This window comes from Rattus norvegicus, chromosome X (genome assembly GCF_021556685.1).
Source record: "Rattus norvegicus strain SHRSP/BbbUtx chromosome X, alternate assembly SHRSP_T2T, whole genome shotgun sequence".
Lineage (NCBI taxonomy): Eukaryota > Metazoa > Chordata > Mammalia > Rodentia > Muridae > Rattus > Rattus norvegicus.
In genome coordinates this window covers 28,576,487-28,603,641 of record NC_141554.1, presented here as the reverse complement: position 1 = coordinate 28,603,641, position 27,155 = coordinate 28,576,487, and the positions used below count along the sequence as shown (strand labels likewise).

General features: G+C 42.0%; 1 protein-coding gene across 12 annotated transcripts in view; it reads right to left on the bottom strand.

Annotated features, from left to right (window-relative positions):
• Nucleotides 1-729: 729 nt before the first annotated feature.
• The window catches only part of Kdm5c (lysine demethylase 5C), a 41,769-nt gene continuing 15,343 nt past the window's right edge, over nucleotides 730-27,155 (bottom strand). For 2 of the 12 annotated variants that reach the window (XM_087600149.1, XM_087600150.1), the window contains exons 11-26: nucleotides 24,049-24,230; nucleotides 23,791-23,953; nucleotides 16,805-16,924; nucleotides 16,504-16,698; nucleotides 12,283-12,464; nucleotides 12,080-12,204; nucleotides 11,795-11,942; nucleotides 11,250-11,355; nucleotides 10,308-10,666; nucleotides 9,572-9,710; nucleotides 8,945-9,124; nucleotides 8,648-8,785; nucleotides 7,888-8,469; nucleotides 7,533-7,602; nucleotides 7,188-7,387; nucleotides 730-6,940 (exon numbers count right to left, since the gene is read on the bottom strand). In XM_087600149.1, coding sequence (XP_087456275.1) covers nucleotides 6,575-6,940; nucleotides 7,188-7,387; nucleotides 7,533-7,602; nucleotides 7,888-8,469; nucleotides 8,648-8,785; nucleotides 8,945-9,124; nucleotides 9,572-9,710; nucleotides 10,308-10,666; nucleotides 11,250-11,355; nucleotides 11,795-11,942; nucleotides 12,080-12,204; nucleotides 12,283-12,464; nucleotides 16,504-16,698; nucleotides 16,805-16,924; nucleotides 23,791-23,953; nucleotides 24,049-24,230 — 3,255 coding nt within the window. In that variant the 3' untranslated portion in view covers nucleotides 730-6,574. 12 annotated transcript variants of the gene reach the window in all.

Here is a 27,155-nt window from a genome sequence, read left to right as displayed (position 1 = left end):
GTGTAGATGACAAAGACTACAGTGATGCCATGCTTTGAAGATTCCAGTGGAGAACATAGGTTGGGTTTGTTTTGATAATAATGGATAACAGAACATGGCAGTAACCAGAACTTTACTAACCTGTGTGATCTATAATGATTATTTTAGTATGGTTTCCTAGTACCAAAACTGATGGCAGCTAGATCTCCACATTAGAGGCCTACAGAGTGAGTTCCCGGACACCTAGGGCTACACAGAGAAACCCTGTCTCAAAACAAACAAAACCAAAGGCCTACTCATTATATAACAAAGTCTAGCATTGCTAAGGAAGACTTGTCTAGGTACCAAAGTGTAGAGTCCCAGCCTCTCCTTCAGTTCACAGAAACCCTTTAAATGAAGGGAAAGAGACCCTTAAAAGTAAAACTTCACATTTTTTAAAGTGTATATGGTCAAAGTTTCTCTCCCTTCCTTCACCTCTGTTTTGGTGACAGAAAAAAAAAAAAACCCACATCTTTTGAATTACATGGAATATTGACTTTGAGTAAGTGCTAATGTCTGCTGGCCCAGATTATCATTATGGTCCACCAGTTAGAGTGGAATTAGATTATACATGAAGTTTTGTATACCAGATGTTTCCAGTTTCTGGATACATTATGTAAATATACATAATATACACCACATAAAGAAGGGACCTAGTTGGGGAGGAAGTCATTTTTCCTCTGGGAATTAACAGAATAAAGAGATACAACATTTTAAAAAGTATTTTTATTACATCTATTTATGTGTGCGAGCGTACACACAAGACAACTTGCATGAATCGATTCTCTCTTATGTGGATCCCTGGGATTGAATTCAGGCCACCAGGCTTGTGTAGCAAGTGCTTTTACCCACTGGGCCACCTCACTGGCCCAAGATACAACATATGTATAAGACAAAACAAACAAAAATGGAGAGTAAGACTGCAAGCAGCAAGATCTCAGAAGCAAAGAAAGATAAAAATAGAAAAGTAGACTTATTTTCTCATGAACATCTGAGCACATGACATCAAATAGTAATTTGCATTAACTATTTTATCAGGTCTGCCCAATTATGTGAAGGTCTGGAAATGCACACTTGCTACATTGTCACCCTTTTTTTCCTGTCCTCTGAGACCCCATAGGGGGTTCCTTGAGACCAGACAACTAAGGGATACAATATTCAACCTTCGCTTATAGATGTTCTGCGGGACATGCTGGTGTCGGCTACAAGTGGCTAATTTCAGAATTACAGATCCACTTTGGGTTGATTAAAATTACTATCACAGAAACAGTCAAAAGCATAGATAGCTTACGGATTCATGTCTGCAGTCAAGGATTAGGGAAGAACAAGACTGAAATGTTGAAGAGACATCTGAGGGAAAAGGCCTATGTGTATAGCTGGCCATCTTGGAATGAGCAGAATGTGAGAATTTTCATGACCCAAATAAAGAAGCACCACTATGGAAGATCGCAAACGTGATACCCCATTCTATGGGTGTGGCTAATCTCTATCCTGTCACTTTTATCTGCCTGTTGGCTTCTGAACAAAGTGGCCATGATGGCGGACTCTAAGTCAGGGTTGCCCTGAAGGCCAATCTCATTCTAGTTTACTGCTGAATGATCAACATGCCCAAAAGAAGTCTAAGCCCTTTGTCTTGATGGTAACTGATGACACATGCTCTGCAAGAAGTCACTGGTCCTCCAAAATTCTGGCAGTAAACAGTAGAGAAAAAAATTTCCCATCGCAAACATGTGCTACTTCTCCTGAAAAAGCACAGGTAACAGCAAGAGCCCAGAAAACAGTATGAAAAATCGTCCCACCTTGGAACCAATTCAAGGAACTTCATTTGCCCAGCTGGATTTAACTTGTAACAGATTAGTAGCTTCAATTGCCAGAGGCATACACATATCCTTTGCCCTTTTTGAACTGGAATGTTTGTATATGCCTTCCCTCCATTGTATATTAGGAAGTGGTAGGGATGGACAACTCGTGTTTTTAAGTTTCACAGCTCTAGCCATAGAGAGAAAACAGTACTTGAGCCATATGTAGGGATTATGCACAAGGCAATTCATTCATATTTAGCACCTTTGAGGATATGTTGTAATGGGATGTGACTTAAAAGAACTTAAGGAGTAAATATATTTTGTACATGGAAGGGACATGAATAATTATCAGAGTAAATCATAATAGTTCATCTCCAAGATGACCCTCAACAAACCCCATCCTCTTAATTCCTTCCTTCTGAATATGGTCTAGATCTTCCCTCCTTTCTTCCTCCTAATGGCTTCTAATGAATATCGTCAATTGTAAAAATGATGAAATGTCATTTCTGACTCTTGCCCATCTTGATCTCATGAAACAAGCAGCCATATTGTGAGCTCCCCTGTGAAAAGGTCCACCCCACATTCAAGAAACTGACTGAACCTGTTCAACAGCCAGTGAGAAACTGACTCCTGCAAAGAGCCAACACATCCTAGCCCAGTAAGCCTGGAGATGTCAGCTGTGCTGGCTGACACCTTGATTGATGCCTGTGAATGACCTTGAAGTCAGCTAAATGTTGCTTTATGGCAGTTTTGGCTTTTGTTTGAGACAGGGTCCCACTCTACAACTCAACTAGCTTCAAATTTGCAATCTTCCTGCATTTACCTCCATAGTTTTGTTTTAGAGATTAGATAAATATGTCAGCCATATTACTGTCTTTTGGCAATACATACCTAACACAGACAGGCATGGGAATGATTCCACAGAACAATAGCAATACTGGCTTCTACCCACCTAACCAGTATTGCTGATGCCCCAGTTTACTAACAGTAAATTTCTACCATGAACATGCCAATTACTTAGACCCCTTCTGATATAAGTAGGGCTTTATTGTATTTTTGCATGGAAATTGGGAGTCACAACTTTGGTGAGTTTTGGCTGGGCCCAGCCTATTATACTAGGGGCCTATTCCTTGTGTACTAAGAACTTTGCCAAGTATCTTACATGGAGTGTGGCACCCAGGATTTAAGCACCCCCTAAATTTAGGTCTTCTAGGACAGATGGTTAATGTTTCTCTTTCAGGGCTCTGGTGATCATGGTCCAGATTCAGTCATCTTGGATCATCAGACTTCATACAGTGCATAACGAACAGAATTCACATGCACTGTAGAGTTGGAAATGCTGCTTGATCTGAACTGACCATACACAATTCATTCCCACCTCCCAACTCTCAGCCTTGAATTAGCAGAGGACTCAGACCTGGTTCTTGTTTTTCTCCTCCAGGAACTCTCAGAATAGGTAAGTGGGTTAAAGAACCATTAAACCTAGTGTTTTGGACATGATTTAAGGCACAGTGGAGGCATGGAAAAGCTAGAGACAGGAAGAAATGCACAGTTGGGCCAAAGGAGGAACTTAGATGCTGGATGTGGTGGCACAGCTTTAATCCAAGCACTCAGGAGGCAGAGACAGGCAGATCCCTATGAGTTTGAGGCTAGCCTGGTCTACACAGTGAGTTCCAGGACAGCCAGGGATACAGGTTCTGTCTCAGTAAGAGGAGAATGGGGGTCAGGGGAGGAGGGAGATTTGTCCTTAATAGAAGCAGTTATCTCTTTCCATCCCTGCATACTCAGGTGCTATCCTGACAGGAGTGGAACTGTCTGGTAGGATGTAGCAGCAAGATGGAATCTGTAAACTAAATGACTCTGAGGTAAAACTTGCCCACTCATTTGGTGCTTTCTTGGACAAAGAGGGAAAACCCAATTGAGAAAATGCCCCCATCAGATTGGACAGCCCAGGGTACATTTTTTTTGATTGATGACTGATATAGTAGGACCTAGCTCACTGTGGGCCGTGCCATCCCTGGGCTGGTGGTCCTGGGTACCATATGTAGGCTGAGCAAGTCATGATGAGCAAGCCAGTAAGCAGCACTCCTCCATGGCCTCTGCAGCAGCTCCTGCCTCCAGGTTCCTGCTTTCTTCTCTGGATGGACTACAAGGTGTAAGATGAAATAAACACTTTCTCCCCCAAGTTCTTTCGGTTTTATCACAGCAACAGAAACCTAATTAAGACAGTTTTGCTTCACTAATGGCTACATGTACACTGTGAAGAGGGCGGAAAGTGTATAAGGGATATGGCAGGGAAGGAAGGGCTAACTGAAAAAGGCTGTCTGGAACTTGGTAAGGGGCAGGCCCATACCACAAAGGACCCCTACCTTGGCCTGAGCAGTTCACTAGCCTAGGAGTTGCTGTAGGTTGTAGGCACCATCTTTACCTTTCCTTTGGCCACTTCTTCCTGTGCTGTGCCTGGCTTCCTGGAGTAGAGTGGTAGTAAAATGTCAAGATCAAGTTCCTTTGGGTGTCTCTTCTGCTATCTCCAACTCTTATTGGAAACCATGATTAATTCCAATGGCTGGGCAAAAGACCCTTGATTGAAACTTAGTATCAAAATGGACCCAGGGGAATATCCCAGGGCAGGGATATTCACTGTTTACTGGTGTTTACCTTTCAACATAGACTAAAAAGACTGCATAAGGCAGGTAGGTCTAAAGCCATGCTCCCACCCCTGAAAGCCACCCCAAGAGGGTGAGATATATCACTAGATTTCTAGCAACTGGAAATCCTGGGAAAGGGGAGAAATGGAGCAAAATAATCCTCTGAAGATATAAATGAGGAAGGGCAAAGTAAGAGTGCTGGTGTGCTGAGTTCCTGAGCTAGGGATCAAGATTTGACTTTAGTCTGTAACACCTTATACAACCTTGAGAAGAGGAAAAACTTAGGAAAAGCCAGGGATGCCTGGAAGTTAGCCAGTGAAGCAGGGCCTCCAAGCTTTTGCTTTTTCCTCTACCTCCTAGGTAAACTCCAGACAGAGAACTCTCAGAACCATAAAAATGTTTCTTAGTCTTTAGAGGGTTATGGTTCCTTTATAAATACGATGCAATCTGGTGGGTCTTAATCTGAGAAAGATGCACATAAGATACCCACAAAAACATGTATAAACGTATTTCAGGAGGTCAGTCCCTGGTCAAGCATAGTCCCTTCATCTTTCAGGCTCAGAAGGATGAAAATATAACTACTGTAGGACTACTAATAGGCTTGAAGCTACTATGCCAAGTCAAAGAAGCCAGACACAAAAGGATCACATATTGTATAATTTCATTTATATAAAATGTCCAGAAGAGACAAATGGGAGTAGGGAGGGAATACCTAGGCAATGTGGGGTTTCTTCTGAGGGTTGTAAAAACATTCTAAAATTTTTTTTGCAGTGATGATTCATTCAATGACTGAAATAAACTAAAAGTCACTGAATTGTATACTTTAAGTGGATAAACTGGATGCTATGCAAATTTCATCTCAATAGAGCAGTTAACAGTGACACAGAAATTACAAATTAACCACACATTCATTAAGGGCAGAAAGAACTAATGGAGAAACATCAAGGATGGTCTGACTCACCAAATTACATATTTAAAACAGCTGAATTTTATAGCATGGAAACTCTACCTCAATAAAGCCATGAAGAAAAGTCCCCCAGAGAACAGAAAATTAAGAGCACACAGCTAGCAGAAGCTGCTGTGCAAATTATCAAAAGGGACCAGTACCCACCAGTCTGAAGACAAGGGAATGGCTTGGGGGGAGGAACTGGATATCTTTTCCAAGGTTAGAGAGAAGTTGGTAAGATTTAAATTCAGAGCCCTGCTTCCCTGGCCCTGGCACTACCACTAACTAGCATTGCAACTGCTCCATTAACAGGCGAGGAAGGGGCTGCTCTTTTTGAAGAGAAATGCACTTCAGAAACATGTTTCCAAAAAAAAACATTCCTAAGGGTTTTATTTCTAATGAGGAAAATAATAAAATAAAATTAAAATAGGCTTTAGTTGAAACAAAGTTTTTTGTTTTGCTTTTTCTTCTCCTTTTGAACAAATTAATTACACACCAACAATCTTCTTTATTACAGCATGAACCCAGGAGGAGGAAAGGAGATAGAGGAGGATGGGCAGGAAGGGTTGAGGTGGGTGTGTGGACAAGCACCAAAAGCCTTCAGACCATAGGCAGCCCCGCTCAACCCCAACAAAATTCATTTAAAATAAAAGGTGAGGACAGCTATGTGAAGTTTCCTCCTCCTGGGTGGAACAGTAAGGGTAAGGGAAAAGATGAAGGGGAGAGGAAAGAAGTAAAATGGAGAGGGAGGCAAAAGTGTGAGGTGGAGAGGGAAGGTTAGTGTAGCATGGCCTAACCCAGGGTCAGAACTGGGGATAAGGGAGAGGTCCCCCAGTTTGCATGTGCCCTGGATTTGTCTCTGGAATGGTGCTGGCCCAGCCCCAGTAGATCCCCTGCCCACCTGTCTATCTGCCTCTGGTGTCTGGGAATGCTGGTTAGAGGTTACCAGGGACGCAGGACTCCAGGGGCCGGCCCCCAGGAGCTGAGGTCTGAACAATACCTTGGAGTCAGAATATAAAAGTCACGGTCTTGGGGATGGTGGTGAGGGGGGAGTCTCTCCACCTACCCGCCCACCTCCAAGAAGCAGGCTTGATGGTCAGAAAGGATCCTTGAGGCCAAGGAAGGATCTTTGTTGGGGTCTGTGCTAGGCTCAGCCATTGTCACAATTGTTGCAGAGATGGCTGCTGTGGGCAGGACATCAACAGCCGGGAAGTCAGAGTAGAGAAAGGGGCTGAGGTGTCAGAACCAGCGTCTAACACTGGTTCTAAGCCATCCTGGTCCTCCTGGGTGCTGGGACTGCCATTGTTGGGGAAGGGTACAGGAGGGACCTCACCCCCAGTCTCCTCCTCCAGCTCCTCTTCCTCCTGGACTTCCTCGGCTTCTGGTCCTGAGCTCCGTACCCTCTTTGGCTCTAGCTCCTCTCGTGCCGGATCATCGGGCTCCCCACCCCGATCCACCTTCCTCCGCCGTCTCCTCTCTAGGGCTCGGCCTCGTGTCCGACTCCCATGGCGCTCTGCCTTCTCCAGCTGTGAAAACAGAAGGCAAAAAGATGTGTTGTAAGTGGGGTCTGGTGGTGCATGACTGTAATCTGAGCACTTGCGAGGCTAAAGCAAGACGACTGCCATGAATTCTAAGGGCAGTCTGGACTATATAGCAAGATCCTTTCCCACCTTCCCTTTCCCAAAAGACAAGTACAGGCAAGTAGTCAGGGCCTGAGAACTCTCTGCCTACTTGGCCTGACCTGGCCATGTCAATAATGACTCCTCCTCTTACCTCCAGAAGTGTCTGGACCCTCTTCAAGTCTGGAGGCTGCCCAGCCTGCAGCAGCTGCCAGATGCTATGATTCTCATCTAAGGTCACCTCAAGCAGATCCCCTTCCATCATAAGTTCCTCTAGTGGGGCTCGGGTTGCCTCAGGCAGTTCCAACACAGGGCCAGTCAACTGTGGTAATAGCGAGGATAGCAGCTCCAGATCTGGAAGATGCGGAGAGAGGCTGGATTAGAGGCTGCCCTTGGTCTTATCCTACACCACTATAACAGAGCTGAGGACATCAGGGACCACACTGATAATATCCATTCAACATCCCACTCACACTACAGCTAGACCTACCTCTCTTACCTGAGCCCTCCTCTGTGGCTACCTTTTCAGGACTGGTCACACTGTCCCCATTCTCCAACAGCCCCTGGACCTATCAAATATCAAGATCAGGAAAAGGCAAGGGGTAACTGAACTGAAGAGCCAGTCCCTACTCTTCCTTCACCCATGCCAAACCTGGAAGACTCTATCTCTTGAAGGAAGGCAAACATGGGGTGTCAACGGAAAGCATTGTCTAGGAATTTGGACAGATGATAGGATAGAACGAAAAGGCTGGGCCAAAGGAGATTTAAAACTGGAGAACAGGGGCAGAGCTAGAGCCCACGTATAGGCTAGGGGGACAGGAGTTTGAAGTTAAGAGCTAGGCTAAGAAGCTCACCTTAGGCATATTGCCAGTGCCATCTCCACCATCTGAAGAGTAGGCCAGGGATTCCTCAGGCTTGGATTCAGCCTGTAGCCGTTGGCGGAGTTCAGCCAGCCGTCCCAACAGAGCAGTCACTTCCTCAGAGGCCAAAACCTGCCTGGCACGGCCTTGCCAGCTGATGGCTCTCTCTGTGAGGCACTGTAGAGCCTCACCCTCAGGCAGCCGTACAGGCAGTCTCTGTAGGGCTACCAGCAGTGCCAGGATGGTTTCCAAGCGTGGGCGCCGTGAGCGCATACACAGAGGGCACAAGAATTTGGTGTCCCATTCCCACCAGGCCAGCAGTGGGGATGAGGTAAGACTGGACCTCTGGGAGCTGAGGAGGCGGGGTACTGTCACACAGCGCCCATGGAACCAGTCCTGACACAGGTCACACTGCAGAGCTCCCACCCCAGCTGGCACTTGCCCACACACGCAGATAGAAGCTGTAGACGAGTTTGTTGTCAACGATGCCAGTGGACTTGGCTTGGCTGAGTTGGTACGACGAAGCTGTAGGATCCCTTCCTTCTCCTTCTGCTCCCCCTCTTTGAAGGCCACGATCTGCCGTGCCCAGGAAAGGGGGAAGAATAGGTAAACAATCTTGATTTCATTTTCTGGACTTACTACCCCCACTCCCAAACCAGGAAACTGAGCTCAGGAAGCAAGTGGTCTGCCCATAGTCACAGGATTCAGACAGTCATCACCAGGCTCTTTACCCATCTGTATCTAAGCTTCTTACCACAGAGCCTGGGTCCCTGAGGTCCTGCGCAGACAGCCCCAACAGCTCTGTGTCAGATTTGTACAACCCCAGCTCCTTCTCCATCCACCGGCTGCGTTTGGTGCTGTCTGAGCCGGCGTCTGCACACGGGCAGAGCACCTGAGGCAGGCAGACAGAAGCAAATGACCAGGCTTCCCTACCTCCCCATATCATTTCCTCCCCTCACCCATACCCCCTCAAAAACTCATATTCTCATAAACTACCTCACAACAGCCAGTCAGATAAGAAGAGGCTATAGGTAAAAGTGCTAGGTCTCACCTCCAATAAAGTGTAGCAGGAGTTCTTCTTGAGGAAGGTCTTGGAGGCCTTTTCTCTCCAGGAGTGTGCTGTCAGTACCTGCAGCTCTAGCTGTCTCAGTTCCTCCAGCCCCACAGGGAGGTCCCGACCCACAGCCACAAGGCCCTCCAAGTCATCCAAACAAGGGTAGTGGTCACCATTCTGAGCATAGGTGAGAAAAAAAGGCAAGTTCAACTTGCAAATATCTATTAATTCTCCATGTCTGGTCTGAGTTGGGAAGATAGTCTGCCCTCACAGTCTCAAAGCAGAAACAACTGACACTGTCCTCAGGAGTACCCTCTGCCATGCACAACACCCACATCTACTAACTGGCTCAGTCCAGGTAGCCAGTCACTCGGGGATACTGGACTAACTGCTTTTGTGATCTTCCTTTTCTACCTACTGCCAGGTACCTGTCCCTTTCTACTCTCATTAACACCTGCCTCCTTGCTCTACCATCTACATCCCGACCAGCACCCCACATCCTTCAGGCGGCCTTCTCATTTTGCCTGCTCACAATATGTGGTTACCTCATTCCTCTCTCTAGCCATGTATATCATTTCTTCCAGCTATATGGAAAGTCTAGGTGTGGATGGGGGTGGTCCTTACTTGGATCTCATCCACATCAGCAATCCATGCTCGGGCCTTAGCAAGAGCCTCCTTGAGAGACTGGATATTGGGCAGATGAACCGGGATGTTTTCTGCTTCATGGATTATGGCCTCAAGTGTGGCTGGTGGATGCTTCTGCCTAAAAACAACAAAAGAAGGGGTGGGGGAACAGCCAGTTTGGTCTATGGATCAGAGCCCAGCCTGATCAGTAACTGTACACAGCTGTGCTCTTGTTATTCTTTTTGCCACTCCTGTGCTTTTATGTTGGTAAAGATGGTTGCCAGGTTCTGTTTACTTCAGATTGCATGCACCCATATATCCTCTGCCATAGCTCTTGCACCTATGTTTGCCACTCTGTCAGCCTGCTAGAAGTTTACATACTGATCACTTGTGCATTCCAGGGCGTCTTTTTACAAAAATCCACTCATCTGCTTGTTTTCTGTGCTTCTGAGCATGTTTACATGCTGACCTATTGGTACTGGGTTACACACACACACACACACACACACACACACACACACACACACACACACCAAAATCAGCCTACCTCTGCTTCTATGTATACAGACTTAAAAGGAAAGTAAAAAAAAAAAAAGGACAAGGAACAAAAGGGCAGAGAAACTCAGTGTACCTACAGAGGGGTGGGATGCCCAAGACCACCCATAGCCATTTTCTTTAGATTCTCCATTAAAATTTGAAAGTAAAGAATGGCAGGGAGGGAAAGGGCTGGACTTACCTGGCCTCTAAGCAGAGGTGGGCTTTCTCTTCCCAGCGTTCAGCGATGGTCAGCAGCTCCTGAAGCTCTGCCTGGGCCTTATCCACAGCAGGGCTAGGGGCTACACTGGCGCCCGCAACCAACAGTCCCCGCATGATGGCCAGGGTACCCCTTCGGGCAGAGGGAGCCAGCGTGCGTTTTACCTCATCCAGCCACCGAGCCTGTTCCACCTGCCTTTGGAGCTGCTGGGCTTCAGGTACCTCCACACCCAGCTGCTGCCCTCTCTCCAATAGGGATTGCAGCAGCCCTGGACTGGAGGGCTGTGAGACCAGGGCCTCACGGGCCTCAGTCTGGTAGGCTTCCACCTGTTCCAGAATACCCTACAAGAATACAGGATGAAGAATAAACCCTTCAGATGAAGCCACTTAAGAGGACCCACCACATATCCTTGCTCCAGCACCTCCCAACACAACATTCTGAGAAATAGAAATCTGACATGGACTAAACTTTCATTCTCTGAACTCTAAAACAGTAGTTCCTTTAATACTTGATTGCTCATTACAATACCCTACGGAATGTATGAAAATACACATTCCTAGGCAGTTTTATTCAGAATTGATCATAAATGTGTACTTTGCTTATATCTACATGGTACTCTATTCTTAAAGCACTAAGAGATCTCCCACCCTAAGAAACATGATGCGACATAAGCCCTCATGCTCACTCTGGGGTCCCCTGCCTTTTCCATCCTACTTCTATTTTTTTGAACCTTATTCATCTTTTCAGGCTCAACAAGCACCCTTGTTACCCTTTTACTTCCTCAGGCAAACCTTCCCTTGTCTCAACAGCTTGTACTCATACCTCTGCTCCTTGTTCCAAATCCCAAACCTAAAACTTTGCTCATACTTCATACTATTTTCTCACACATGCACCCTGTCCTACCTAAACCCATCACTCACTCACCTTGACATCCCCAATCTGGTGCATGGCACAGGGTAGGTTGTTCATCTGGCCCAGAAAATCCTGTAGCTCGGCCAGAGTCATCTGTACACCAGCCACCCTGTCAGGGCTATGAAGTTTCAAGTATGAGATTTCAGATCCAAATCCAGGTCCCTCCTTTCATGTATGTCAAAACCACTCCTCACCATATCTGTTCAACTTCTGTCTTGTGTGTCAATATTCCCACAATTGTCTAGGCTACAGGGAGGGTTTTTTAATCTAAGCCTATTTATAGGGTGAAGGGATAGGAGAGAAGGAAACAGTTGGAGGTTGAACGAGCTTATAAGGTAGTGATGCTAACAGAAGCCACGAGTTATTGCCAAGGCTTTCCTTCTCCATGGAAAGTTGCCTGTACTCCTTGTACTCTGCAGTACTTCCCAGGCTATCATCTCACACTTGGCAACTTCCTGCTTATGTTCCAAGGACCTCACTGTATTCAGAATCTACCCCTTGCAACACTTTTCAGCAGCAGCGAGCTATCTATGCTGCAACACCTCACATCAACATACCCAGCTTCCTGGCCACTGACCAATCCCAGAGCCCGGGACACACAAGCCTCTGCCTCACTCAGGCAGTTCTTCAGTCGCTGTAGAAGCTCACTGTTAGGAAACCTTCGCTCACGAGCCTCAGATTCTAGTGCTCTCAGTTCTTCCAGGCCTGGAGAAAGAGAGTAAGAAGGATTAGGCAATATTAAGTCAAGTCAGAGGAAAAAGGCCAGGGACACATAAGAAACAAGAACAGAAGTTGTCTGTAGAGTCCTTCCAACGGCCCCACCCCAAGTCCCAATCACTCACTGCGCTTCCGCCCATCTTCCACCTCCAGGGCTACTCGTACTTTGTTAGCCCAGGTGTCAAAGGACTCAGCTCGAACTTTGAGTTTATGCAGCATAGCAGGGAGCTCATCCAAGGTGTACCGGTACCTGGAAAAAGACAGGGCAGAGTACACTTTAGCCCAATTTGGCACCCTCCTCTGTCCTTCATATAGGTCCTAGACTTACCGAAGGTACTGGCGGCTACTGGAGCACTTGCAGAGGTCATTGATGTGAGAAAGGCAGACAAGGCCATCTGGGCAGTCATAGCAAGCCAGGGCAGATAGGAAACATGTGGTCTTGCACTTTATGCACTGACGTTCATCATCTGGAAGCAGCTCAAAAGCCTCTCGCTCAGCCTCGGTGATACCCTGGGGCATATGACCCACACATTACTCAGAACCAGACAGGGTAGCAGAAATCTCATCTCATTATCAGAGTAACTCAAATCTCTGATGATGGTTGTGAAGATGTTCCCAAGCTTCACAACCCATCCTCATTCTGCCAGCCTACAATCTCAATGCAGGGATTCAGATGGATCAGAATTGTCAAGACAGGAAAAAAAGATAGAAAAATCTGGATGAGATTCAGATTAGGAACTGGGCATTGTGGCAAATGCTTGTAATTTCAGCATTCAGAAGGCTGAAGCAGAAGGATTATTGTGAACTCAATGGGCAATATAGCTAGATATTTCCCAAGACTAAAAACAAGAACAAGCAAGATGACTCAGCAGACTCTTGTTGCTTAAGCCTGGCATCCTCAGTTCAATTCCCAGAACCCAGTTAAGGTAGAAGGAGAAACTGGATTCCCCATACCTCCATAGGTTCACTATTGCACATGCATGCCCACCCAATAATGAAAAAAAAAAAAACAATTAAAATGTTTAAAACAAGCAAAAAGACATTAAATGAGAGATTAAAATGAAAACAAATGGTCTTTGAGTAGAGAGATGAAGACTGTAGACCTAGGCAGTAGGGAGGTGGAAATGTAAGGTCTGTCCTAGGAGATGCTGGCTTCAGTTCCTCACTAGTCGCACTACTCCTGCTTAGCAAACGGAAACAGTGTGCACCAACAGGGCTTATAGAAGAACAACTTGGTCTTGATTTTTGGTTTTTTTGTTTTTGTTTTTGATAAAAAAGGTAATCCATGCTGAAAAATGAAAAGTCAAGGGGCTGGAGAGATGGCTCAGTGGTTAAGAGCACTGACTCCAGAGGCCCTGAGTCACAACCATCTATAATGTGATCTGATGCCCTCTTCTGGTGTGTCTGAAGATAGCTACAGTGGGTATGATAAATAAATAAATTTAAAAAAAAAAAAAAAAAGAAAAGTTAAATATACAAATATGTCGGAGTCACTAAAGGCAACAATTATGAGCAACTTCAGGAATTTTAAGAAGAAATGTCGACTCCAATAGCTTTGTTTTGCATACCAACTTTAAACCTCAATACTTACTTGTGTATATGCTATCATTTTTTTTTATTAATAAAATGTCTTTAAACAAAAACAACAAAAACAAACAAAAAACCCCAAACCTCCATGTAGGGCATGAAGTCAACATAAATTATAAATTTTGCTCCACTGCTAATGGGTTGTGGTTGCTGCCCATTCGTCATGTGAAAATTATTTAAATCTTTCTGGACTTGTTTGCTTTTCTTGTCAGCAGTAACTATCATCTTTGTTAGATTGTGTTAAGTATTTCAATTAAGAATTTAGTATGCTAACATTATGGATTATGAAGTACTTAAATATTACCCTAGTTTTTAGATAAGAACATGCATCTCATAAACGTATCTCATTTTACTAAAGAATAACAGAAGAAAACCAGCAACTTGGGCTGGAGAGGTGGCTCAGCAGTTAAGAGCACTGACTGCTCTTCCAGAGATCCTGAGTTCAAATCCCAGCAACCACATGGTGGCTCACAACCATCTGTGATGGGATCTGATGCCCTCTTCTGGTGTGTCTGAAAACGGCTACACTACAGTGTACTTCTACTTAATAAATAAATCTTTAGAAAATCGGCAACTTGCCAAAGCAAGGATTTGCTGACTATAGACAATTTTGAATCCAAAGCTAGAGAATGCTAGAAAAATGAAGCCCCTAGATTTCTTCAGTTACAGACATGGGTACATACTGAGTCATCTCCATAAAGATACTCAAAACCACATACCATCATCTCTTAAAGATCTCATGATTATGGTGCTCAGAACTCGTCTCTGAGTTAAGTGTCAGATATACAGAATTCTGTACAAATGGAAAGGTAGGTCTCTATTCTTACAAACTTAATTTGTTCTTTTTTGTACTGTGGCATAACATGGTGCCATCATTTAGTAATGTAGAGTATGATACATGGAAAAGCCAAGAAATTTACCAACTAATACAACAAATGAGAAGCCCCAGACTTCCAACATTACTATACCTGAAACTTGGCCTAGACCTAACATTCACAACAAAGTTGTGAATGTGTGTCTATGTGTGTATGTTTTAAGACAAGCTTTGCTATGTAGCCTGGGCTGGCCTGAAACTTAGGGCAATCCTCTATATGCTTGTTAAATGCTGAGATTATAGGTCTGCATCATCATAGCCAGCCTGTACATGAACTTTAAACTAAAAACGCATTACCCCTCCAACCTCCGCCTGCCAAAACATGATCCCTTAGGATCCCTTAGGACTAGCATTCTTTGTAATTTTTTTTCTTTCTTTTGCAATGCTGGGGATTAAACCCAGAATCTTCCACATGTTAGGTGGCACTCTGCCATTAAGCTATAATACTAGATTTCTAACATCATCTCATGGAGGATCCTCTTTACAGCAGTTGTAACCAAGCAGGTAGAGCAAGAGTCACTCAGCCACACACAACTGATACATACTTATGGAAAATCTATTGAAGTAAGGTCACTAGACGGCATTATTTTATCCAAGTTAATGGACAATTGAAAATTAAGAAAATAGGGGGTTGGGGACTTAGCTCAGTGGTAGAGTGCTTGCCTAGCAAGCGCACGTCCCTGGGTTCGGTTCTCAGCACCAAAAAAAAAAAAAAAAAAAAAAAAAAAGAAAGAAAATTAAGAAAATAGCTGAGGGTATTAGAAAGATAGTTTAAGAGCATTTGCTGCTATTGCAGAGAACTTGAGTTCAGTTCCCAGGATCCACATGGTAGTTCACAATTGTCTGTAACTTCAGTTCTTGGGGATCTCACACCTGTCTTTTGGCCTAAACACATACTGCATATACACAGGGTACATGTGCAGGCAAAATACTCATACACCTAAAAGTAAATTACTGCCCCCCACCTCCCCGAGACAGGGTTTTACTATGTAGCCTTGGATGGCCTGGAACTCGCCTCTCTGCCTTTGGAGTCCTGGGATTAAAGGTCTGCACCGTTATGGTCAGCAATAAATTATAACACCAAAAATCTTTTAAGCATTAAAAACAAACAAAAAAAGAATTTCCTAAAAAACACTTCATGTTTTAATCGTTTTCTTCATGCATTAATACTGCTGACACCAGCAGCTAGTATACTGCAAGGATAGTGATTCTTTTACAAATGTCCAAACACTCAAGCTTTACAACTACCATTACAAAGATCAAGCTTAAGTTGGGCATACTGGCGCACACCTTTGATCCCAGCACTTGGAGGCAGAGCCAGGTAGGTAGGTCTCTGAGTTTGAGGCCAGCCTGGTCTACAGAGTGATTTCCAGGACAGCCAGGGTTGTTCACAGAGAACCCTGTGTCAAAAAACAAAACAAAACAGAATCAAGCTTAGGTATTTATTACCACTTTACAAGGTGAGAAAGTGACACTATCAGTTACATTTTAAGTAACTTGAAAGGACCAAAATGATCAGCAACAGAGGTTTCATATGCCTATCTATTTCAGTGGGTCTTTTGCATAAAGGTAACAGCTACTAAACTGTAGCCTGAAATCACTGAACAATAACTCTTAACTCGCTCAACTACCTAAAAAGACAAACAGAATTCCCATTTTTCAGATGTGGAAGCTCATCCTTGGTAAAGTAAACTGACCTGTGTAAAGTTGCCAGGCATTGTAAAGACTGAGAATAAAATGTGCTTTTCTTTTTCTTTTTCTTTTTCTTTTTTTTTTTTAGATTTTGCCAGACAAATTTATTGCAAATATTTTCTACAAAGTTATTGCTTGTCTTTTAACTTTTAGTTGGCATCTTTGGAAGAGCAGAAATGTTCATTGTTGATAATATGCAATTTCTCATTTCTTTATTTGTTTAACTTTTAATTTTATGTTAGTGACAGGGCTCATAAAATGTGCTTTTCAATTCAGCTGTACCTAGCTCTTTTCATTACATGCCAAGACTAAAGGCTACATCAATCTCTAGAAATTACCCTTTTTTCTCCAACCCTTACCAGGCTAGGATCCCTGATCAAAAGCACCACCACTTACCTTTTCCAACAGAGCCTTTCGTAGACGCCGCTCCTCCTGCACCATAATGAACATCTCCTTATGTACAGCTGCTGCCAGGTTCAGGTCCAGCTTCTCAGGGCAGGCAGCCATCTTGCAAATGAGCTCCTCATGAGAAAAGACACAGTATCTTCGTAGTCGTCGGTAGTGCTCAATGCACTGGCGTCCAGCAGGCAGCTGTGGACAGGTTTAAAGTTGAACTTGACCAAGCCTGAAGGAAGTGGTGTATTGGCTTCTCTATCTTTCTGCTCTTCCCTACTAGCCCACCACACTCCAGACTCACCCAGTCAGCAGTGCAAAAGTTGACTGCTTCAGCAAAGTTGTAGCCTTGGTTGAAACCACTGTGGTAAGCACGAGGAAAAGTGATGACAAATTCTCCTGCACACTGGTTTGTGCGAACAACCTAAGAGGAGAATGGAGTGGGGCGGGGGTGAATAAAGTCTAAGACCATTGAGATAAATTCAAGTTGTAGGCAACCTGACCTAAAAGTAGGGTCCTAAAGGAGAGAACGGAAAGCTTCAGGAAACAGGGTATGACAACAATCCCAGGCCTCTGCTCTGAAAGGTGATCTGAGTCACAAGTGGCAGGAAATATATGTATTTAATCACTTCAGCTTTCCTAGTAATATTTTAATAAAATTATAAATATCACTTTTTATTAAGATGGCCATGATTTCCTATTTAATATTCACTTTATTACAGTTGAGAGTCAAATATTTCCATAGCATTGATTATAAAACCATCAGGTCCTCTTAGTCTTTCCTTGCCAATCATATTCATGTTTTCTGATTATTTGAACATTAGCTTTAACCAGTCTAAATAATATGGGTCTGGATTAAATTAACAGTAGCATTAGCTAGCTAGAAAAATGGCTCAGCAGTTAAGAATGCACACTGCTCTTGCAGAGGACCAGAGTTACATTCCCAGCAGCCACACTGGGTGGCTCATAACCACCTGTAACTTCAGCTCCACAATGCCCTCTTCTGATCTTGGCAGGCATCTGCACCCACATACACATACCCACACATAAACATCTTTAAAAATCTTTTTAAAAACAAAATAAAAAGCAACATCCACTTTTTCAATTTGCTTAGTTTTCTATACATATAGTAACCTGAGTCATAACTTTCTGCTAAGAGTTCAAACATCTTTTCCAATACATTTTTACCTTTCTTTAAGTCAGCTTTACTTTGTTTTTACAGGGGCAGGGTTACTTTTCATTTTGGAGATAGGATATTACTATATATGTAGCCCAGTCTAGCCTTGAACTCACACCCCTGCTTCAGCCACTCCAGTGCTGGGATTGCAGGTATGCACCAACACATCCAGATTCATGCAGATTTATCTTTCTCATCTGTACCACATATCTATCTTCTTTGAATCTTTTGACAGATCTCATTTCCTAGATCCTATGCTCTTCTCTTTGTTGATTACTTTGCTTTGCCTGAACATGGGCAGAAAGCTTATTTGGGAGGGAGGTGTTTAGTTTAATTGTTACAGTTGACTGCATATAAAATTCCAAAGTGAAAATCATTTCAAAGGGTTTTCACTGTTTAAGATTCTAGCCCTGGCTGGCCAAAGTTTGAACTTGAGACAATTAGCCTATTTGATTCTCACAACTACTGAGATTATAGGTATTCTGAACTCTTTCTGAAGTCTTTAAAAAGGTTTCAGTGCTGTTATAAGATTTCTGATTTAAACCTGCTTCTTCTCCAAGATGTTTATGTGATTCTTCTGTTCTCGGTGATTAACAAAAAAGAGTTCACAAGATCCATCTTTGTGTGGATCTATGTTTATTCACATACTAGGTAGGCCACTTTGATTCAACAAACAATCCTTCAAGAAAAAAATATTTAGGGCTATAGAGGCTCCGTGGTTAAGAGAACTGGCTGCTTTTCCAGAGGACCCAGATTCAATATTCACATGATGACTAACAATTTCTGCAACCGTACTTTCAGGAGATACAACGCCCTCTTCTGTCCTTCACAGGTGCCAGTGATGCACATGGTGTACAGACATACATACAGGCAAGACAGCCATGCATATAGAATAAGAAACTTATTTTTAGGGGTTGGGGATTTAGCTCAGTGGTAGAGCGCTTGCCTAGGAAGCGCAAGGCCCTGGGTTCGGTCCTCAGCTCCGAAAAAAGAACCCCCCCCGCCAAAAAAAAAAGAAACTTATTTTTAAAATTTTATAATAACTCTACCATTTACCTACTCTTTGTGATTTCTATTTATCTGATACTACACAGATTTCGTAATGTTTTTCCTACCTTTCCTCAATTTTATGTTTTCATCTTACTATTTCAAGTACTTACTTTCTGTTTTCTCCTCTTTTCTGGATTTCACTTTGCTATCAAAATTTCAATGTTCCAAGAGCTCAGTAGGTTCTCTATATGCTTTGTGAAACAGCATATCGCTTTTCAGATAGGCAGTCCCTCTTGTTCAAGACTCTCTGTGGAAGCCCCAGAATCTAACCCCATATATAACATTGTTTTTCCTACACATACATATAAATGGGAATTCGATGGGGACTGTTTCATCTTAACAGTGTACTTTTTGCCATGTGCAGTGTGGCAAACCTAAAACCCTTTTTTCCCTTTTATAGATCCTAGCAACCTCAGCATATACTCTTTTTAGTTTCCTTAAATTGAAACAGACACAGTGACTAACAATATGGATAGCATCTAGAGCATGGCGCAATGGACCATCAGATGAATGATTAAGGCCTCAGGTAGGACCTTAGGAGAGAGTGTAGTGACATGAGATCTCACCACCCTACACAAAAATGACGTGTCATTTTAAAGCAATTGTTCATTTCTGGGATTTCTTACTAAATATTTTGAGGGTGCAATTGACCATGGATCTATGAAAGCAAAATAATATTTGATCATGTCTGTTTTTCTTTTAAAGTTTACTCCTCCCTGCCAAGTCTATTTCTCCAAGTTGCTTTCTTACTACTTGGTTCTACTTTTTTCTTAAGTTTTTTTTGTTTGTTTCATTTTGATTATCTGATAATCTGAGGTTCCCTACTTACTCTCTCTCTCTCTTTTTTTTAAATGCTTATGAGTCATTGTAGCTGTCTTCAGACACACCAGAAGAGGGCATCAGATCCCATTCCAGATGGTTGTGAGCCACCATGTGGTTGCTGGGATTTGAACTCAGGACCTCTGGAAGAGCAGTCAGTGCTCCTAACTACTGAGCCATCTCTCCAGCACTCCCGACTTATTCTTTTTTTCTTTTTTTTAACGATGTATTTATTATATTTGAGTACACTGTTGCTGTCCTCAGACACACCAGAAGAGGGCATCAGATCCCATTACAGATGGTTGTGAGCCACCATGTGGTTGCTGGGATTTGAACTCAGGACCTCTAGAAGAGTAGTCAGTGCTGTTAACCACTGAGCCATCTCTCCAGCCCCCACTTATTCTTTTTTTTTCTTTATTAACTTGAATATTTCTTATTTACATTTCGATTGTTATTCCCTTTCCCGGTTTCTGGGCCAACATCCCCCTAACCACTCCCCCTCCCCTTCTCTATCTGTGTTCCCCTCCCCATCCTTCCCCCATTAACAGTCATGTTCACTGGGGTTTCAGTCTTGACAGGACCAAGGGCTTCCCCTTCCACTGGTGCTCTTACTAGGCTATTCATTGCTACCTATGAGGTCAGAGTCCAGGGTCAGTCCATGTATAGTCTTTGGGTAGTGGCTTAGTCCCTGGAAGCTCTGGTTGGTTGGCATTTAATCTGTTTCTTTAACCAAGAAGTTTCATGAATATTCAATGCTAGCCAATGAGTAGGGAAAGGATAAGTCCCAGGTTAAGAATCAAATTCTCCTTGCAATGTACATTTTCTAATATTTATTATGTATACATCATACAGCTTTCTGTCTGCATGTGTGCCTGCAGGCCAGAAGATGACTCCAGATCTCATTATAGATGGTTGTGAGCCACCATGTGGTTGCTGGGAATTGAACTCAGGACCTTTGGAAGAGCAGTCAGTGCTCTTAACCGCTGAGTCATCTCTCCAGCCCCATTTTCTTTCTTTCATTTAAACAACTCTGACCATGCCATGCCTTACCCAAGCCCCTCTGGAATAAATTCCCTGACTACATAGATAAAAGTCTAGCAGGCAAATTCTTACTCTTTTAAATAGGACTGTGCAATGGATAGCACCAAATGTTTATCTTTTAAAAATTTATGAAACTTCTTGCTTAAAGAAACAAATTAAACACATAAATACTCTTACAAACCTGGTCCAGATAACGCCAGTCCTAAATGGCCCTTTCTGCTGTTCTATGGTGTCCCCCAACTTATTTTAATTGTTTACTGTTCGCTTTCTTTCAGTTGTGGGTATATACCCAAGGCAGGAACTACTCTATTGACCTTTAGGGTGGTGACCAGTGGCCTTTCACACAGAAAGTATTTTAGCAATATCTGTTTCATAATTTCATAGATGCAAAAACCAAGTTCTAGAGCAGCCTCAGGCAGCAAACCAGGAAAATAATTTTCCTAATTTCCTCTTAACCTTATTTTACCAGTATTACTTTTCTGTTTCTTTTGTGGTAGTTTCAAAAAAGCACCCCTATCCAGACATGGTGGTACATTTTGACAATCCCAACATCTGGAAGGCTAAGGTGGGAAAATCACAAGTTTGAGGCCAGACTGAGCTACCTAACAAGTTTATGGCTAGCCTAGGCTACATAGTAAACAGTAACTCAACATCAAAACAAACAAGAAGTAGTTATTCTATTCTGTAGCTATTAAAAATGAGAAACGTGGTTCTTCTACTACATGGGCCCTGGAACTCAAACTCATGTCTAAGACCAACTGAGAGAAGCCCCACACAAAAGACCAAACTTCCTTGCATGAACAAGCAAGGAAGGCAAATATAGAACTAGAAAATAAATTAAAAGGTCACCTAATCTTATAGGTTAGAATGGAGAATGCTGTGAATAAGGGTTTTTTTCTGGTATGGCAAAAATGTTTTAAAATTGAATTACAGTGACAACAGCACACTTCTCTAAGGACATCTAGATTATACAATAAAAATGAATGAATTTTACAGAATGTAAGTCATACCATAATAAAGCTGTTTTTAAAAAATACAATGGTAGTTATAAAACCATACTAGACCAACACTGTCATGAGAAATATACCAGGCCCAAAAAAAGGTACTTAGAAAAAAATGTCTTTCCTTGACTGGTACTGGCTACTGAGCACAAGCCCTTGTGAATGCTAGATAAATGTTCTGCTGAGCTGCGGCATTGAACTCAGGAGCCTCTTGACTAAGCTTCTCAAAAAGCTCATGTCATATATAAGGCACATAATATCAAGCCTGGCTATCTTAAAATTCTTTAGTAGCCATATTAATATATATATATATATATAATTTTTTTAAAAAACCAAGTAAGGGCTGGAAAGATGGCTCAGAGGTTAAGAGCACTGACTGCTCTTCCAGAGGTCCTGAGTTCAATTCCCAGCAACCACATGGTGGCTCACAACCATCTGTAATGAGATCTGATGCCCTTTTCCAGTGTGTCTGAAGACAGCTACAGCGTACTTATATACAATAAATAAATAAAAATCTTCAAAAAAAAACCAAGTAAAATAATTTTAATGTATTTTACTTAACAAAGCCAGAATATAGCTGTCTCGGTGTTTAGGTGGTATACAAAAGTATTCATGAGCTACTTTATAGTTCACATTAATACTAAATCTTGAATTATAACATCCATTTTATACTCTCAGTACATCTGATATGGGACTAGACACAATTGAAATGCTCGGTGACCATATGTGACTAATGGGTATCAAGGTGGACAGTGCAGTTTTAGATCATACATACAAGAGATTATGAAAGTCACAGTTTTACTGACACATAAAACTTGATATACACAGACCAAAAAAAAAAAAAAAAAAAAAAAAGCCAAATGTTTAGGATAGTTGGAATAGGGAATGACCAATTTTCCATTTTTGGGAAAGGAGATATGCTTTTTAAAAAGAAATGGTCTATTCCAAACAAAGAGTAGTGTGTATGTTGGGGGGTGGGGGGAAGGACACAATATAACATGATACAAAGACATAAGCAATGCTTTAATGTAGTGAGCACCAGTTCCATCTGTGCTGTCATAAATAATAGGATTTTATCCTTTTTAATGGCTGAATAACATTCCACTGTGTATATTATATATTACATTTTCTTGATAGATATCTTGGGCAGGTTTCCGTTTCTTGGCTGTTTTGTAAATAGTGCCATGTAAACACGGGAGTGTCCTCAAAATGCCAATTTTGTTTCTTTCGGTTATATGACCTGTAGTAGAATTGCTACATCATATGGTAGTTTTATTTTCAAAGTTTTGAAGAACTTCCATATAGTCTTCCAGCATGGCTGTACTGATTTATGTTTTTACTACAGTGTTTGCGGCTTCCCACATCATTGCTAGTGTTTATTATCATTTTGCTATACTGAATCCAGGGCTTTGTACATGCTGGGCAAGGACTCTACCACCTGTTTTCATCCCTTGTCTGTTGTCTTTTTTCATTTACTAAGACTTTATTATAAAAAAAAACCCTTACAAATAAAAATCATCACATAAAACTGTAACCTGCCAAATTACAACAAAACTCACAGCTGATTTGGATAGAACACTGCCAATCCGAAGAGCCTAGAGAGATATTGACCAGGACAAGGGCTGGAGACATTTTCAGCAGCTGTTCTTCCAGAGGACCCGAGTTCAATTCCTAGGTCCTACATGGCTCATTGGATAAGAGAACTTGCTACTCTTGCAGAGCAGTCAAGTTTAGTTCTTAACATTTACATAGTGGCTCATATATCCACCTATAATTTCTGTTCTAGGAGATTTCATACCCTCCTCTGGCCTCCATGGGCACAGCATGAACATGGTACATGTACAGAAACATAGGCACACACATACACACAAAAATATATAAAATTAAAAGGAAAAGCAAAAAGACTTTCTAGCCCTGTCCTTCCTCCATTTCCCTTTTTTACTAGCTAGAACCCAGAGATGATAACAAGCTATCTCTAAAGTACTTCCCTCAAACCCATGGCCCAAAGAACTCACTATCACACTGCATATCTAACCAACCATGATGATCACAGATCTCAAAACAACCATACCTACAGCCCAATCAAGGCAGAACAGGAATAAGAAAAGGCAGGGATAAATCAAAAGTGAAGAGTACAATTGCCAGCACAAAAGTCATCAGTATATCATTCTTACACCTTACCTATGGTTCCTGGGCACTTACCGGCACACCATGGGACATGAGTGTGTTAGGATTCATGAGAGTAACAAGTTGGTGAAGGAGATCAGGCTGGCTATCAAAAAGCTCTGGTGTCAGCTTCTTCATCACTTCTTCCAAGTGTTCTGCTGCAAGCGATGGGACTCCATACCAGGTTTTTGGCTCACCCCTGCTCAAGTTAAAGGGGATAAAGAATGGTCATATGCTTGGTTATGTAGGAAGCTCACCCTGACTGCCTCCCCAGCTTGCTATAGCCCCACTCACCAGTGGAGGTAGTTAATAGAGTAACTCCAATGATCCTCGATATGCCAGCAAAAGGCTGAGAAGACCATTCCCACATACAGCCATGGTACCTTCATGCCAGATATATCTGCATTGATGTGGCACAGTACAGACTGCTCCAACACAGGCATCACATTCAGGTTCCAGCCACTTGTGGCATACTCCTATCAAGTCAAGTGTTTGTACAGTAAGATGAGGATTATGCTAAGGAACTGAGTCATGGTCCCCCACCTCCCCACACACAACTGAGGATTGAACTTCGGCCCTCACAACTGCTAGGCAAATGTTCTATCACTGTAACCTGAGTTCTTTCTACTTTGAGACACGGTGCCACTAAGCTGCCCTGGCAGAACTTGAGCTTATGATCCTCTTGCCTCAACCTTTCAAGTAGATGGGATCATAGGTGAAAACTACCAACCCTAGCATTTCTGTTTGTTTTATTTACTTGAATTTGAGTGTGTGTGTGTATGTGTGTGTGTATGCATGCGTGTGTCGTGTATTTTCAGTGTATGTTTGTGTGGGTACACATGTGTGAACATACATGTGGAAGCCAGAGGTCAACATCAGGTATCTTCCTCTACCACTCTCTACGCCATTTTATTGAGAGAGAACCTATTATTGACCTCGGAGTTCAGCAATTGCCTAATCTGGCTCTGCCGGCCTTCCCTCAGCACTAAAGAGACATGCTATTATACCTGGCTTTTATGTGATCCAAATTTGGGTCCTTGTGCTTACAGAACAGCCACTTTACTGATTAAGCCATCTCCTCAGCCTCATTTTTTTGGTTTAACAAAACCTCATTCTGTAGCTCAGGCCAACATCAATGCCATAGTAAGTCACCTGAGTGTATTAAAGGCTGAGATTACAGATGTTGAGTGATCACACTCAATAAGAACTTAGTTACTTGCTTTCATATATGGAGTCTTAATATTGGCATCATACCAAACAATATATGAGTCTTCTCTGCTTCTTCCCCCACAAAAATTTTTAATTTTTAATTAAACACAGAAATTTTTAATTCTATTCACTTTAATTTCAGGAAGATTATGGATCCGTACATATCTACCATAAGGCCTGCCCTGCCAACTGATTTTCAACAAGTCCTAGGAACTTGAAGTACTATATACCAGTTAATGTTAGCAACTGGGAAGTTGAGACAGGAAGGGCACAAATTTGAGGCTAAACAAATTGAAACCGGACGTGGCAGTACATGCCTTTAATCCCAGCACTCAGGTAGCAGAGGCAGACAGATCTCGGTGAATTCATAAATTTGAGGCTTGCCTGGGCTATACTGACATACCCATTGTCAAAAAATAAAATGAAAGTGGATGTAGCAGCATATGCCTTTAATCACAGTATTCAGGAAGTAGATGCAGGCAGACCTCTGTGAATTTAAGCCCAGTCTGGTCTACACAGTGGGACTAGGCCAGCCAAAGATACAAAGTGAAGCCCTGTCTCACCAGAACAATACAACAAATAAAAGAACTCATAATGGGGAAAGGGTAGCTTTTCTAATAAATAATGCTACATAAATTGATGTAGCTATACGCAAAAGAAAAAAATAGGCCCCTATCTCAGTAACAAAAGTAAACTTTAAACAGATGAAAACTTAAATATAAGTCTTAAAACTATAGCTAGGTGGTGGTGGCATACACCTTTAATTCCAGCACTCAGGAGGCAGATCTCTGAATTTAAAAGCCAGCCTGGTTGGTCTACATCGTGAGTTCCAGAACAGTGAGGTCTACGTAGAGAAATCCTGTCTCAAAAAAAAAAAAAAAAAAAAAGAAAAAGAAAAAAGAAAAAGAAAAAGAAGGGGTTGGGGATTTAGCTCAGTGGTAGAACGCTTGCCTAGCAAGCACAAGGCCCTGGGTTCAGTCCCCAGCTCCGAAAAAAAGAAAAAAGAAAAAGAAAAAAAAAAAAGAAAAGAAAAGAGAAAGGGGGGAAAAAAGATAAAGAAAGAAAAAAACCTAACTATGAATCTAGTTATGAGATAAAACATGGAAAATGCTACAGAACATTGAAATGGGCAACAATTTATTATACAAAACTTCAAAGGCACAAGATACAACAACAAAAAGATAAATGTTACTGTAACAAACTAAAAATCTCTGCATAGCAAAGGAAACAAAAAGGCAAGCTAGGTATACATGCTTGCAATCCCAGCACTCAGAAGGCTGAGGAGAAACAGAAACTACCATACAAGTTTAACAGGAGCCCAGGCCAGGGCTACATAGCAAGACCTGGTTTCAAAGGGGAAAAAAACAAAAAGCCAAAACTGAAAAAAGTTAAACAAAAAATCAACAGTAACACACACACAGCAAAGAGACAATATTCAGAATAAATATTTGTAAATTATTTGCCTAACAAGACATTAAAAACCATAGTAAAAAATGTAAAAACAAATAAATAAATAAAACTACCATATGATGTAGCAATTCTACTACAGGTCATATAACCGAAAGAAACAAAATTGGCATTTTGAGAACACTCCCGTGTTTACATGGCACTATTTACAAAACAGCCAAGAAACGGAAGCCTGCCCAAGATGTCTATCAAGTAAAGAAAATGTAATATATAATATACACAGTGGAATGTTATTCAGCCATTAAAAAGGATAAAATCCTATTATTTATGACAGCACAGATGGAACTGGTGCTCACTACATTAAGTGATAAAACCCAGGCACAAGAAAACAAGTACCATGTGATCTCAGTCCAATGTAGAATATAAAAAAGTTGATTTCTTAGATATTTAAAGTAAAAGGTTAGTTTCTAGAAGCGGGAAAGTGCAAGGAGAGGGAGAAATCCACAAAAAGATTGATGAATGAATACTAAGTTATAGTCAGAAGCAGGGCAGTCTCGTATATTATTGCACAGCGAGATGACTAGATATAAAAGTAATGTACTATACATTTAAAAAAGCTTTATGAAAAGATTTTGAATGTTTTCACAATAAAGAAAAATGTTTCAGAAGATATATATTGGTTCACATGATGTATTTATGTATTTGTATCCCATAAATACTAATAATTTATTTGTGATTAATTTTTAGGATTTTTTTAATCATTTTTTTATTTATGTGAGTGCACT